Source organism: Heterocephalus glaber, unplaced genomic scaffold (assembly GCF_053883595.1).
Source record: "Heterocephalus glaber isolate CG9 unplaced genomic scaffold, H.glaber_assembly_v1.0 deba00001532, whole genome shotgun sequence".
NCBI classification, from domain to species: Eukaryota; Metazoa; Chordata; class Mammalia; order Rodentia; family Bathyergidae; genus Heterocephalus; species Heterocephalus glaber.
In genome coordinates, this window is record NW_028258330.1 from 21234335 (window position 1) to 21249614 (window position 15280).

Genomic DNA, 15280 nt, shown 5'->3' on the forward strand with positions numbered 1-15280 from the left:
ATGACTTACAGGTTAGATATACACTAATTCAGTCAACAAGAAATTAATGCGTACCTATAGTAGGCTGAACACAATGGAAGACCAAAGGGGCATGACAGAAAGCAAAACAAATTAGATCCTTGCTCTTATAAAGCTTGTATTTGAGAGATCAGCCATAGCATGATTTGTGGGAAGATTCTAGGCAGGAGAACAGCAAATACAAAGGCCCTGAGGTAGGACTAGATTTAGTGTAGGAGTGACTCTTGGTATAGAAAGGAAAGGCTCCCCAATCTATACAAATAGGAAGCCCTCTGCCACGAGAATATTGGCTCAGTCTTTGAGATTAACTCACCCCTTAAACTTTTTCTCCAGGGATTTTCCCTGCCAGCAGCCATGATGCCAAGTTCTCATTTGACCAAATAAAGTCAGAGTTCTGGTCACCAAAACCTTGATGAGTGGAGAAGAGCTGAAAGAACCGAGAACACAGGGCATAATGTTTTCCTTGGACTCTATTAATAAACTGATGAACCTCTTCATTCTCTGAAGATTCTACTCAGAACAGAGTTGAAGGAAGAAATTCCCTACCTGTAGAGGTTCTCCCTTGGGATCATGATGATGGGAAATCCAAATTTTGTATCTTGCTGTCCTGTGAAGATAACAGAGCACCTTTGACAAGAGCTTCCAAGAAAAGCCCTCCCATGAGTGTTTGAGGCAAAGATGTCATCTGACAAAGTTGAGTGGCATTCCACTGAGAGGGCCCCAGGGTAGGCTATCCAGGTAGGATATCTTACTTTTAAAGATCTATAACTTATTAGCTTTGCTTAGCTTTTAATTAGTTCAGAATCCAATTGTTAGTGACTTCCTATCCAGAGCAATTGGATAAGAAAAAAGAAATAAAGGGCATCTAAATTGGAAAAGAGGAAGTCAAACTATCCCTATTTGTAGACAATTGATCTTATATATAGAAAACCTAGAGGGCCACCAGATTACTGCTACAACTGATAATTGAACCCAGTAAAGTTGCAGGATACAAAATTAACATTTAAAAACTAGTAGCATTTTTATACACTAATAATGCACTGGCTGAAAAATACTAAGAAAGTAATTTCATTCACAATAAATACATGGGAAAAAAATTACCAAAGGAGTGAAAGATTTCTACAATAAAAATTATACAATACCAATAAAAGAAACTGAAAGTGACACACTAAAAATAGGAAGATATCTCATGTTAATGGACTGGAAAAAACCAATAATGTTAAAATCTCCCCACTACCAAAATGACCTAGATCAATCCAATTTCCACAATACTAATGACATTCTTCATAGAAATATTTTTAAAATTCATACAGAATCATAAAAGATCCAGAATAGTAAAAGCAATCCCGAATAAAAAGAACAAAGCAGGACACATCACAATATCTGACTTCAACATGTGTCAAAGATATAGTAACTGTAAAAGCTTGTGTCTAGATGTACCCCTAAAGCCTCAAGCAGTGATAGGTGAGGCTTTTTCAGAAGCAGCTGGATCTAGAGTGTGTGATTGATGGTGCGATGCTAGGATTATGGGTGTAAGTGCTATCCACTCTAAGGGCGGGTAGCCTGGATACAATATAAGTAACAGAAAGAGGCTTGCTGCTATTTACTTGTAGTTTGTCTCTTCCTGGTTGCTACTTCACTGCTGGCTACCTTCTGCCTGCCCTGCTTTGCCATGGACTGTTTCTCCTCTGCGATGCCCCTCTTCCATGCCACCCTGCCTTAGAACCAGTCAACTATGGACTGAAATCTCTACAAACTGTAAGCCAAATAAACCTTTCTTTCTTTAACTTTGGGTGTTGGGTATTTTGTCTCAGCAACGAGAAAAAGTAACTAAGACAGTAACCAAAAGAGAATGGTTACTGGCCTTAAAAAACAGAATAGACCAATGGAACAGAACAGAGAACGCAGAAATAAATCCATGTATTTATAGCCAACTGAATTTTCACAAAAGTGCCAAGAATATACACTGGAGAAAGGACAGTTTCTTCAATAAATGGTGTTGAGAAAACTGAATCTCTACGTGCAGAAGAATGAAATCAGAACACTATCTCTCACCATATAAAAAATATCAACTCAAAATAGATCCAAGATTTGTAAGTAAGACCCAAACTATAAAACTACTAGAAGAAAACATAGGGAAATGCTTCAGGACACTGGTCTGGACAAAAAAAAAAAGGATATGACACCAAACACACAAGTGACAAAAGGAAAAATTAACAAATGGAGTTATATCAAACTAAAAACTTTTTGAATAACAAAAGAAACACTAATAGAGTTAAAAGATAACCTACAGAATAGGAAATATATTTGTGAATTATTTATCTAGGAAGGCACTAACATCCAGAATATATAAGGATCTCAAACATCTCAACAGCAAAAATAAATAAATGAATAAACAAGCAAACAAAAACCAAGTTATATAATTTTAAAATGGACAAGTTATCTGAATAGATATTTCTCAGAAGATATATAAACAGGGAATCAGGAATTTAGCTCAGTGGTTCTGCCGCCTGTCTTGCAAGCGCAAGGTCCCGAGCTCGAACCCTGGTACCAAAAAAAAAACAAAAACAAGATATAAGATGTATAAACAGTCAAATATATGAAAAAGTATTAAATATCACTAATAAAAATATAAATCAAAATCACAATGAAATATCATCTCACTTAAGTTACAATGGCTATTCTCAGAGTTTCAATCTTAAATGTCCCCTAAGGCCCACATCTTAAAGGCTTGGTTGCCAGCCTGTGACACTACTGGCAGGGGGGTGTAACCTTTACAAAGCAGGGCTTAGTGGAAGGAATTAGATCACTGGGGCATGCCCTCGAAGAGACTATTGGAACCCTGGCCATTTCCTTTCTCCCTCACTTAGCTGCCTGGCCACCATGAAGTGAACAGACCTCCTCTATGGTCTCATACCATGATGTGTTATGCTGCCACAGGCCCAAGGCAATGGAGACAAGCAACTGTGGACTGAAACCATGAATCAAAATAAACAAAATAAACATTTCCTCCTTTTAAGTTGACTGCCTCAAGTATTTTTTTAAAGTGAGAGAAAGCTAACACGGCCATTATCAAAAAGATGAAATATAACACCCTGGTGAGGACACACAGAAAGGGAACTCTCGTGTGTTATTGAGATGTATTAATGTAAATTAGTACTTAATAATGTCAATTAGTATAGCCATTATGGAAAATAGTGTGGAACTTCCCTTTAATTACCCAATGAGTCAACATTCCCTCTACTGGGTGGGTGGGTGTGTGTGTGTGTGTGTGTATTTTTTTTTTTTTTTTGGTACCAGGTATCCAACTCAGGTCCTTGCACTTGCGAGGCAGGCGGTGGAACCACTGAGCTAAATTCCCGGCCCCCTGGGTATATACTTTTTTAAAAAAGGAAACCATTTTGTCAAGAGGTACCTGAACTATCTTGTGTTCTGCATCACTATTCATGATACCCAAGATATATAAATCAACCTAAGTGTCAGCAAGTGGATACGTGAATAAAGAAAATGTGATGCACATATACATATATTTGAGAACATTATTCATCCATAAAAAGAATGGAATCCTGTCATTTGTGGCAACATGGATGAATAATGTATGTTTTCATTGACATATGAAGTTACATCCATAGATGTAGAGAGTAGAATACTGTCACCAGCTAGGAAGCATGGAGCGAGGGGGATATAAAGAAGAAAGGTAACAGGTACAAGGGTGCAACTGGATAGAAGGAATGAAAGGTGTTCTGTAGCACAATAGAATAACTATAATTGACAATAATTAACTGTATATTTAAAAATAGCTATTAGGGGGAAATTTGACCATTCCTCCATACAAAGAAATGATAAATCTCTAAGATGATCAATACGCCAATTACCCTGATCTGATCATTATATATTGTATACATGTATTGAAATAGGACACTGTACCCTATAAATCTGTACAATTCTTATGTGTCTGTTATAAATTTTTCTTTTTTTTGGTACCAGAGATTGAACTCAGGACCTTGCGCTTGAGGCAGGTAGTGGAACCACTGAGATAAATCCCCAACCCTCTGTTATAAATTTTTAAAACCTAATAGATTCAAAGGGAACCAGAACCACCTGTGGAGAAAACCTCATAATAAACTTAGCAGAGAATACTGTATAAACCAGGCACTGGTGTTTAATTTTCAATAAGAAAACTGTATCTAAGTCCATTCTGCCACATGTAACAGAAATATGAGTACAGTGTGATGGTAAAACCAAATAAGGGCTTTATTTTTCTCACACAAGTCTGGAAGCAGGCACTGCTTCTGGGATTAGGGAAGAGCAATAGCATTAGTGACCCAAGCTCCTTCCAACTCTCTGTCATGTGATCTTCATCCTTATGAATACAATGTGGCTGCTGTACTCCATGGTCACGTACCCTAGGTAGAAAGACAAGTAAATGGTGAGAGCAGAATACCAGCTGAATTTATTCTTTTTAATTTTAAAAATTAATTGTACTAGATATATATCTATATACATATATATCACATATATATACACACATATATATATATCACATATATATACACACACATATATATATCACATATATATATATATATATATCACATTCATCATAGGGAATTTGCACCTGTACGTAATATATCGATTTTTTTCCCCAATCTCCTCCCCTCCCTTCAATCTCTCTTACCCTCCTCATTTATAAAAGTTTTGTTTCCATGTTTTTCTTCTTTTTCTTTCCCCTTTCTTCCTTTCCCCCTATTTGTTTTTTTAAAGGCAGGAATACAATGTATTTCTCAGAAGACCCAGACAGGAGACTTACGTTTTCATTTCATTAGCCAGACTTATTGACATGGCAAGTGCTAGCAGCAAAGGAGCCTGTGTACGGGTGTGCATGGGGGAGATAGTGATGGATGGATGTTTAATGAGCACTTTACAACTCTGCACAAAAATCTGGTTGTGAAGTAAGGAAGAAAATGGGTAGATGGCAGTATCTAGCACAAAACTAGTTACATAGCAAACCAAATACTCCTGTTCACTGGTATGCATTCTTTCCTAGTAAATAAATCTAGATGAGAAGCTGACTAAAATTTCCTAGTAAATGCTGAGTCTGAACCAAGGTGTTAACTAAGAACAGTGATAGCTGTTATTGGGTGCCTACTGTGTGTGTGTGTAAGCAGATTTAAAGGTGAAGATTCTTTGCAGAACTTTGAAGTTCCCTATAAAAGTGTTATTGCTCAGAAGGCTCTCAAACATCTGCTGTGTCAGAGAGGCTGCTAAATGACCACCAAATCCAGTACCATCTCCTAGCTAGGTACAATTCCCAGCCTCCCTTGCAGTTGAGTATGGCCAGTGTGACTAAATTTCCTCTGTTGGAAAAGACTGGTGCCACTCCAAGCCTAGCCAGGGAAGCCTCCCATGCCCACTCCTTGTACCCTTTATTCCTGCTCTTGAACTGAAGTGAAAAGGGTGACTTTGGTGCTAAGTGCTGACAATGGCACACTCTAAGGCAGCCTATGTTCCTGAATGGCAACATGAAGTAGAGTACTTACCACTTCTGCTGGAGTAATTGCTCTGGAACGTTCCATAAGAAAGAAACTTTTTGTTATGCTCAAGTGTTTATACCATGGGTCTACTTATGAAGTAGTTGGTTAGCCCAGCCTAACCATGATCCTAGCCATTTAGTTTTTAAGTCTAACATGGATAATGTTCTTTCTCCCATCTATCAAATTATCTGGCTGTGACTCATTTTAGTTTAAACGTGTTTTCTCCTTCTTCCTGCTTTCAGGAAGAAGCAGGAAGGTCAGAATGCTCTTCTTTTGGGAGGGAACAGTCCTAGAAAATAATAATTGACCCTATGAGAGTGGGAAGCCTTAGCTTTGGTTTAGTGATACACTAAGAAGATGAGGTTAAAATGACCTAGGCCTATACTCTCAGTGAAATAAATAGGACACACATGTAAATACTGCATAGTTTCTTTGGTGTGAGAAACTGAAAGTGTAGATAAGGATTAAAATGAATAATTGATAATGTGAAATAGGAAAAAAAGGTCCAAAGGGAAAGGGAAAGTGGGAGGAGTAGGGGAAAGGAAAGAAGAGAAAGGAAAAAATATGAGAAAAGAAAAAAAAAGCAAAGTCTTTGTAAATAGGGAGGGGTGGAGGGGTTGAAGGGAGGGCAGGGGAATGGGGAAAAAATAAGAACCAAGATATATTATGTAAAGGTACAAGTTCCCAATGATAAATGTAAATGTACTGTGTACCTAAAATGTACCAATAAAAGAATTAAAAAAAAAAATAACCTAGGCCTACTGGAGAGAGAACTTGCCTGGGACTGGGATACCATGTGCGCATTCAGCAGAAGTTGATTGCCTACCCAAGCTCCCCATCAGATGTCAGGAACTCACAATGAACAGACATTTAGTCTCTTCCAACTCCATGGCAGGATATACATAGTGTGGAATTCAGAAAAACAGAAGGCATAGCTCTTCCATAAAAGGTCTCCTCTAGTACAGTAGAACATGCAGAAGCCAAAGCATGTAGCTGAATTATGACTCATGCACATTTATCCTTCATAAGCAAATGAGAGTGAAATTGAAAGAATGCCGCTCAACAATAAAATTTTTTAAAAACAAATTCAGCAAGAAAAAACTACTTACTTAGCAGAAGAAAGTAGAATGATGATTACCAGGAACTGGGGGTTGAGGGATGGGGACTTAGTGTTTGATGGACATGAGTTTCAATTGGGGAAGGTGAAAACATTCTGAAGATAGATGGTAGTAATTTTTATACTGTATGTGTGTACTTAATGCCACTGAACTGTACTAGCACTATTATGGTAGTTAGCAGCCACAAATGGCAGTCCAAATTTAAATTAATTAAAATTATATAGAATAAAAATTACATTTCTCCATTTGCACTGGCCATATTTAAGGGATGAATAGCCATGTGTGACTAGTGGAAACAGTACTGGGCTGTGCACATATAGAATATTTCTATTGTTGTAGAAAGTTCTGTGGGACAGCATTGTTCCAGGACAAACCTACAAGGATGGAAATAAGAACAGTGATTGGCTCTTAGTGATGTAGTTGACTGGAAAGGGATAATAGGAAACTTTCTAGGGTAGTGGTGTAGGAGAAGCAAAATTTTACCAATGATCTCTTAGAGTCTTCAAATGGACCTGAGAAGTAAATTGACAGAATTAAAGGAGAAGTATATGAGTGTAATATAAGTTTTACGTGACTTGGAAGCCTTCATAAGCGAATGAAGACAAAGAGAAGATGCAAAATCTAGGTGCTTATATATATTGAGTTGTACAAAGAGAAGCAATTGTAGAAAAGTAACTAGTACGTGTGGGCAATCAAAAGGAAGAATTGTACTGAATTTCCTTGTCCTTGACTCCTAGTCTCTGACAATAGAATGTTTTTTCCTTCTGGTAAAGGGAAGACAGCTTTTACATGGACATTTTCTCTCCTGCTTTCAGGAAGAAGAGAGGAAGTTAGAATACTCTTCTTACACATGCTGTTTTTCAAATGCCTTCAGCTCAAAATAATCCTTATGTCAAAGTAGTATATTCTGCCACCCTTCCTTTGCAATACTGTGCATCTCATTTTGGATGTTGGCTAAAATAGTGTATGCATTTTTCAGTAATAAAGAGTGGTCATCTGATGCAATGGGCATCAGGTAAGAGACAAAGATCTGTTTCCCCTGGGCTCTAACCCTGGACTCCCAGAGTGAGAGCATTTGAGGTGTGGAGGGGACTCTGGGTTTACATCTCACATACACATTACGGACTTCTCTGCTGCTCGGCTGAGTAGAAGATCGAAGGAGAGTTTTTGTTGGACTCACTGGAAGGTACAGTGCCTCCAACACACTGCCCTCTGACACACTATAAAGAGTAATATTGGCCGGAGGTTTAGTTCAGTGGCGCCAGTGCCTGCCTGGCAAGCACAAGGTCCTACATTCTAAAAGAGTAATGTTGTCTTTCTGGAATTGATGCCATTCACAGTGTTTTGGCTCTCCTGTAGTTGACAGAGTGGCTGAGATATACCTCCAAGCCCTTCCCCAGTCCAGATAATAGGAAGCAGCATTTGTTTTCTCCTGCTGTGGCTCCAGGATGCAGAGAAAAACCATAGAACCATGGGATCCAGATGGATTTGGACACATTTCTAGATGCTTGTAGATTAGTTTCCTGAGGCCGTTGTAGAAATTTACTGTAGATACAATTGCTTAATACAATACAAATTCACTCACTCACAGTGCTAGAGGTCAGCAGCCTGAAATTATCTCAGGAGTAAAACTAAAGGGGCTATGCTCCGTTCAGAGCCTCTAGAAGAGACTCTTTCCTTGGCTCTTCCTTAGCTTGTGAGCTTATCACTCCAGTTTTTAAGGCTGGCATCTTCAAATATCTGAGCTCCACAGTCACAGCACTTTCTTTTCTGTGTGCATGTACAGGGGCCAAATTTCCCCCATTTTCCTCTTTATACATGAAATGGTATTTAAGGCCCAACCTGATAATCCAGGATAATTAACCCATCTCAAGATCCTCAACTAATTAATCACACCTTGACAAAGGCTCTGTTTCCATGTAAGGTAACATTTATGGGCTCCAGGGATTAGCACCTGGTATTCTGGAGAAGCCCCTTTTTCAAGGTAACACATACAGTACAGCCATAGATAAGTTACCCAAAGTTGCCAAATCTCAGCTTCCCTTCTGTAAGAGAGCATTAATAATGTCATGATCAGAATTTTATGCCACTATATGCAAAATACCTACCCCTACATTTCTTGCCATTGAGTCAGCTACCTGTTGCCTTGCTAGACAGTGAAAAGACCCTTTCCTGGTAGTCAAGGGCAGCTGAGTCCTCTGTCTTGGTCCTTGGTACATACTGTTTGGTGACTCCTTCTAGAGCCACTGATGTCTTGAGCCCCAAAGCCATATAAGAGGTATAGTTTAGTTTATATCCTCGCAAAAAAGAAATCTCCTGATGTTTAAATAGCTGAGAACAACAGAGCAGAAAAATTGCTGTCAGCAAAGCCCAGGAACTTCCAGCATGTGTAAGCCTATAACTGTCGACGTAGTCTATGAGAGAAGAGTCAAGAGGATGGAGAATCTTGTCTCTTCCACTTTTCCCAGGAAAGCCCTATCACACAGGGCCTTGTAAGACTCCTCAGTTTTTTTGTTTTATTTTGAGTGTAGTAGAAAAGGGAACAACGACTGGGATTTCAAAGGTCATCTGAGAATGTCTGTTCTGAAACTGGGATGCATTCTCTCTGGGAGCTGAGAGTGGAATCACCCTCACTTCCCATAGTCATGCAACACTCCAACATAGTTCTTCCCCACTGCCACCTTTCTTGTCCTATTAAGCCCGGAACATTAAGATTCCAGGTGTTCTCATTTCTGGAGCCAGGAACTTCTATTACACTAGTGGTTTTCCAAATGTGGTTCTCAGGCCAATAGTGCCACATGGGAACTTGTTAGGAGTACAAATTCTTTAGTCAGATCTCATATCCACAGAATGAGAAACTGGGGATGAAGCCCAGCAATCTGGGTTCTACCCTATGATTCTGATGCACACTTAAGTATGAGAACTCCCTATAGTCATTACACACTACACACACACAGACACACAGCATCTAATTAATCAGCAGGTGCAGCCTTTGTAGATCAAGTGATCTGTGAGTTTGGGGGTCATATTTCCTAAGAATCTTTTAGCTGACAATAACAGAAAGTCCAATTCAAACTAGCAAAAAGGAGAATTAGCCTACATAATGAAAAACTTAAGTCATCTAGATTCAGACACTGCTGAATCTAATTAGTAACTGCATCCAGAAGAATCAGAGATTTAACTTTGTGCTATGAAATGAATGGTGCCCCCTCAAATCCGCATGTCAAAGCTCTAGCCCCAAATGTGATGGTGTTTGGAGATGGGACTTGTTATGGTTTGTGTCTAGATGTCCCCCCAAACCTCGAAGTCATGCTTTTCAGAAGTGGCTGGATCTATAGGGTGACTCTGGGATTAAGTGTGTAATTACTAAATTAGTCCACTGATTGGTTTGGCATAGTTCTGAGTGTGGATAATGGGAAGGACTGCCCTGGGTGTGAGTGCTACCTGCCCTCAGGGCACATAGCCTGAATAGAATATAAGGAACAGAAAGAGGGATGGTGTCACAGCTTGCTGCTTTGATACTTCACCTCTTGCTGCCTTCTGCTTACCATGAATTGTTTCTCCTCTGCTATACCACCCTGCCTTGGCAGTCAGCCAACTATGAACTGACACCTCTACAAACTGTTAGCTACAACAAACCTTTTCTCCTTTAACTCTTGAGTGCCAGGTATTTTCTCAGTAATGAGAAAAGTAACTAAAACAGGACCTTTAGCAGGTAATCTTGAGTTAAATGAGGTCATTAGGTTAAGATAGATCTTCATGATGGGATTAGTATCCATACAAGAGGAGACACCAGAGTCCTTCTCCCTTCTACGTGAGGCAACAGCAAGAAATAGGCCACCTGTAAGCCATGACTAGCAGTCTTTACTAGGACCCAACTATGTTGGCACTCTGATATCAGGCTTCTAGCCTCCAGAACTGTGATAAAATAAACTTCTGTAGGGCCAGGGATTTAGCTCAGTGGTTCCGGCGCCTGCCTCACAAGCACAAGGTCCTGAGTTCGATCCCCGGTAACAAAAAAATAAAATAAAATAAACTTCTGTTTTTTAAGCCATCCAGCATGGGACTGGAAGTGTAGTTCAGTGTAGAGCTTCCCTTTATGCAAAGGCCTGGGATCTGATCACCAGCATTGTGGGGGGCCCCAGATTACGGTATTTTGTTATGGTAGCCTAAGCTGACTAAAACATTTTGTGTGGATCATACATAGTTATCGTCTGAATGTCTATATCCCCTCCTCTGTAAATTCAAATGTTGAAACCCTAATCCCTACACTGGTCAGCTTTCCTGTTGCTAGGACAAAATACTTGACATCTTCAACTTAAAGGATGGGAGGTTTAATTTGGCTCATGGTTTCAGGGGATTAATTCCATTGTCTGCTAGTTTCAAGACAAAAACATCATGATGGAAGGGAATGGAGGAAGAAAGCTGCTCACTTCATAGCAGCCAAGAAACAGAGGAAGGAGAAGCCAAGCCAGGGAAGGGGATATATCTTCCAAAGGGATTCCCTCAATAATACATCTCTTTCAAACAGGCCCCTTAGTACATTTAGCTATGAACTCACTGATGGATTAATCCACTGATGAATATAGCACCCCATGATCCAATCACCTTCCAAAAGCTCCACCTATGAATATATAAGGCTTTGGGGGGGGGACATTTTAGATCTAAACCATAATAACTTCCAGGGTGATAGTATTAGGGGTGGGGGGCAGTAGGCAGTAATAAAGACATACGCAGAGCCTCATAAATAAGATTAGTATCCTTATCAAACAAGCCGAGACCACTCACCACTTCCACCATATGAGTGCACAGTGAAAAGGTACTGACTGTAAGCCAGAACACCAGATATGGAATCTGCCTTGATCCTGGACATGGATTTATAAACTTCTATTGTTTATAAGCTATTTATCTTATGGTATTTTGTTTACATCAGCCTGAAAAGACTAAGGAATATGCACATCCCTAAGTCAACCACTGTATCTAAGGAGATACATAGCTCCAGCTGACCAGAATTCAGTCACATGCTGGAGCTATGTTCCACTTAGATATTACTGCTGAGGGGTGGAAGAGAAGTGCTTCCATACACGAAAATCAAAGTGCTGTTCTTTAAAAAAAGGCAAACACACAACAGTTTGCCATAAAAATGGATATTTTTAATAAGGCATCTGTATTTTACCTAGTTTCTTTTCCCTCAAGCCTTCTACCTTGTGCTGTACTAAATAGTTTCAGTCATGCCCTGACACAGCAATGCATCTCACCTCCCTGTCCTGCTTCTTATCAAGTTTAAGGCCTTCAGGGTTGGCCTACTGCACTCACCCTTTAACCACAAATAGCAGGGCCATCCCTGGGGCTCTTTCAACACTGAGCTCTCCAAAGATGAACAGTCCTATGCCTGAAGGCAATGGGTTTCTTGTCCATGGAAGTATTAAAGCAAAACCAGGGCAGGCCCTTAGAAGCTTGTCTATTGAGGAGATTCCAGCATTTGAGTAAGGCCGAGGCAAAGAGGGTCTTAGATTGTGTCTCCTAAGACTTCAGGAAGGCTAAAATGTATTGATTCCATCTACTGGTGAATGTCTGAAATTGCACCATAAGAGAATGACCCTTAATCAGGAGACTCAAACCTTTAAATATAAGCCTTTAAAATACAGAACAAAGATATTGTTAGTCCTTATACATTGAAACTTTGAAAAATCCACAAGGTTTTCTCCAGGTTTTGAAAAAAGAGGGAAATGGGAATTGTTATGACTTGTGTCTAGATGTCCCCCGCACACCCTCAGGCAGTCACAGGTGGGGCTTTTACAGAGGTGGCTTAATCCAAAGTGTCACTGATTCATGGTGCAATGGTAGGATTAAAGATTCTAGGATTAAGGGTGGGTGATTACTTAATCAGTCCACTGATTGGTTTGGCACTGCCCTAATCTCGGTAGCCTGGGTACAGTGTAAGGGACAGAAAGAGGCTTGTCTTGCCCCCTTGGTTGCTTTGGTACCTTCTGCCCACCATGAATTGTTTCTTCTCTGAGATGCTTGTCTGCCATGCCACCCTGCCTTGGAGCCAGTCAATTATGGACTGAAACCTCTACAAACTCTGAGCTAAATAAACCTTTCCCCCTTTAACTCTGTTTTGTTTTGTTGTTTTTTGGGGTTTTTTTTTTTGGTACTGGGGATCAAACTCAGGACCCTGCACTTTCAAGGCAGGCGGTGCCACCACTGAGCTAAATCCCTGCCCCTTTCCCCCTTTAACTTTGGGTGTTGGGTATTTTGTCTCAGCAATGAGAGAAAAGTAACAAAGACAGGAGTCAAGAAGGAAGAGGCTTGGGATGTTTGGCAATTGTTCCTTGTATGTGGGTCTCAGATGCCATCTGCTTTCCTGGGATTATAGGTAGGTTGTTTTTTTTTTGGTACCGGGTATCGAACTCAGGTCCTTGCGCTTGCAAGGCAGGCGACAGAACCACTGAGCTAAATCTCCGGCCCTATAGATAGGTTTTATCTCTTAGCTTTGAAATACAGCCTAATTGCTGTGTATGCCAAGTTGAGTATTACCATGTTAGTGCTCTATGATAATAAGAACAGGCGGACTCAGTTATCACAAGGGAAAGAAGCCCAAATTTGAATTTCGACTCAGAATTGGGCTAAGGGACTGGAGGTGACCAGTTCACCAGCTACTTAGTCATCTCTATATTATCAAAGCTTTTCCCTGCATGTCCTCTGTAGAAATCTTGTAACCAGTGAACAGTTCAGCTAGGTCAGCAGGAGAGCTCTATGGAGATCATGGGAACATAATTTCTCCTGGGGTTGGAAAGTGACACCTTATTTTCTTAGATTGGTGCTTTTGTATCTAAATCCCCTCTCCCTTTTTTTATTGTGGTAAAATACACATAAAATTTACTCTTAACCATTTAAGAGTATACCATTCACTTATATTGTGTGACCACACCACCATCTATCTCCAAAACTGTTTTCATCCTGCAAAACTGAAAATCTTTAGCCATTAAGGAATAACTCCATTCCTCCTCCCCTGCAAATTTTTACAACCACCACTCTATAATTCTGACTACCCTAAGTAGTTCATATAAGTAGAAACACGCAGTATTTGTCTTTTTGTGACCAGCTTATTTCACTTAGAATAATGAATGCCCTTAAGGCTCATTGGTAATGTAACACAGGCTAGAATTTCTTTCCTTTAAAAAAAATTGTATGGAGGCTTCCCATTATAGCCTTCATTCAGATTCTACCTTATCATTTTCCCCCTGTGTCTCTGGAAAAAGATCATCTTTAAAATCAAAGGGGACAATGTCTGACTTAGGTGAAACAGAAAAGTACAATACACCCTTTGTTCCCAATAAATGCAACTTTAAAACCTGGACAAAATGTATACAGTAGCTCTTAAGGAACTCTGAAAAATAAACAGTAGCAGATATGTTTAAGGAACAAAACTGGAGTTTGACATACCACCAAGCCAGAAGTGAGTTTATCATTTCTTTCCCACCACTATTTCCCAGCATGTTTTCAATTCAGCTTAAACCCTGGAAGTACACACCAGGACAGACAGAGAAAATTACAGATGCCTTCTATTGCTGCTACAGGGTAAGAAGCAGAAGGTCTTCTGGTTCCCAAGTGGATATCTATCACGTTTTTAAAAAAAATAAATTCTATTCACTCATACCTCATCCCCCAGGAAATACCTGTAAGGGTGGCAGCCACAGCAATGATGGTCTTCACTTGCAGACTTGCAGACCCTAGAACTGAGAGATTAGATAGCCTCAGCCTAATCTGATCACACAAAAATGCCTGTTAACACAAAAATACCAAATTCTCCACAAGATTTTTTTTTAATTCTATTATTGCATGATATTCAAAATAGCTAGGATATAATCCCAAACTACTTGACATGTAAATCTGAAAATCTCAATTTGCTGGGCCAAGTGGTACACACCTGTAATCCCAGCACTTGGGAGGCTGAGGCAGGAGAATCACTGAAAGTTCCAGGCCAGCCTGGGCTACAATAGTGAGTTCAAAACTGGCCTGAATTACATAGCAAGACCCTGTCTCAAAAAAAAAAAAAAAAAAAAAGGAAAAGAAAATCTCAACTCACATGTAAAAAGCCCAGCTGAAATAATACAGCTGTTGGAATTACCTGACAAAGTCCTTAAAGGAGCTATTACAAAAATGTTTCAAAAAATAGGGACAAGCACTGGGGAGGTAGCCCAGGGGTAGAGTGCTTGCCTAATATGCAAAAGATCCTGGGTTTGATCACCACCACTACAAAAATAAAAACAGAATAATCGTAGTCTTTTAACAAAAAAGAAAAAGAATAAGGATAAATATCTAGGAACAAATGAAGAGATAGTTTAATTAAATACAACCTACAAAGAGAAACAAAATGGAAGTGTTGGGATTGAAACAAATCAACAAACACCTCCGTGGGGGCTGAGGATGTAATTCACAGGTACAGCAGGTACTTAGCAGGCTCAAAATCCTACTTTCTATCCCCAGCACCAAAAACAAAAATATCTTGTAAACGAGTCCGGAACTTGAGTCATTTACTGGACGCTAATCTACCACTTGGGCACTGCCATCTTGACAGGATAACTGCTTGTTAGTGTGAAACAC

The 15280-nt window shown here is 39.6% G+C and overlaps 1 protein-coding gene across 1 annotated transcript in view; it reads right to left on the minus strand.

Annotated features, from left to right (window-relative positions):
• Positions 1–15280, minus strand: part of LOC101703907 (uncharacterized) — a 40662-nt gene that overhangs the window by 25004 nt on the left and 378 nt on the right. The window contains exons 3-6 of the mRNA XM_087188581.1: positions 14353–14412; positions 4286–4424; positions 565–620; positions 332–445 (exon numbers count right to left, since the gene is read on the minus strand). Coding sequence (XP_087044707.1) covers positions 332–445; positions 565–620; positions 4286–4424; positions 14353–14412 — 369 coding nt within the window. The remainder of the gene's footprint in view (positions 1–331; positions 446–564; positions 621–4285; positions 4425–14352; positions 14413–15280) is intronic.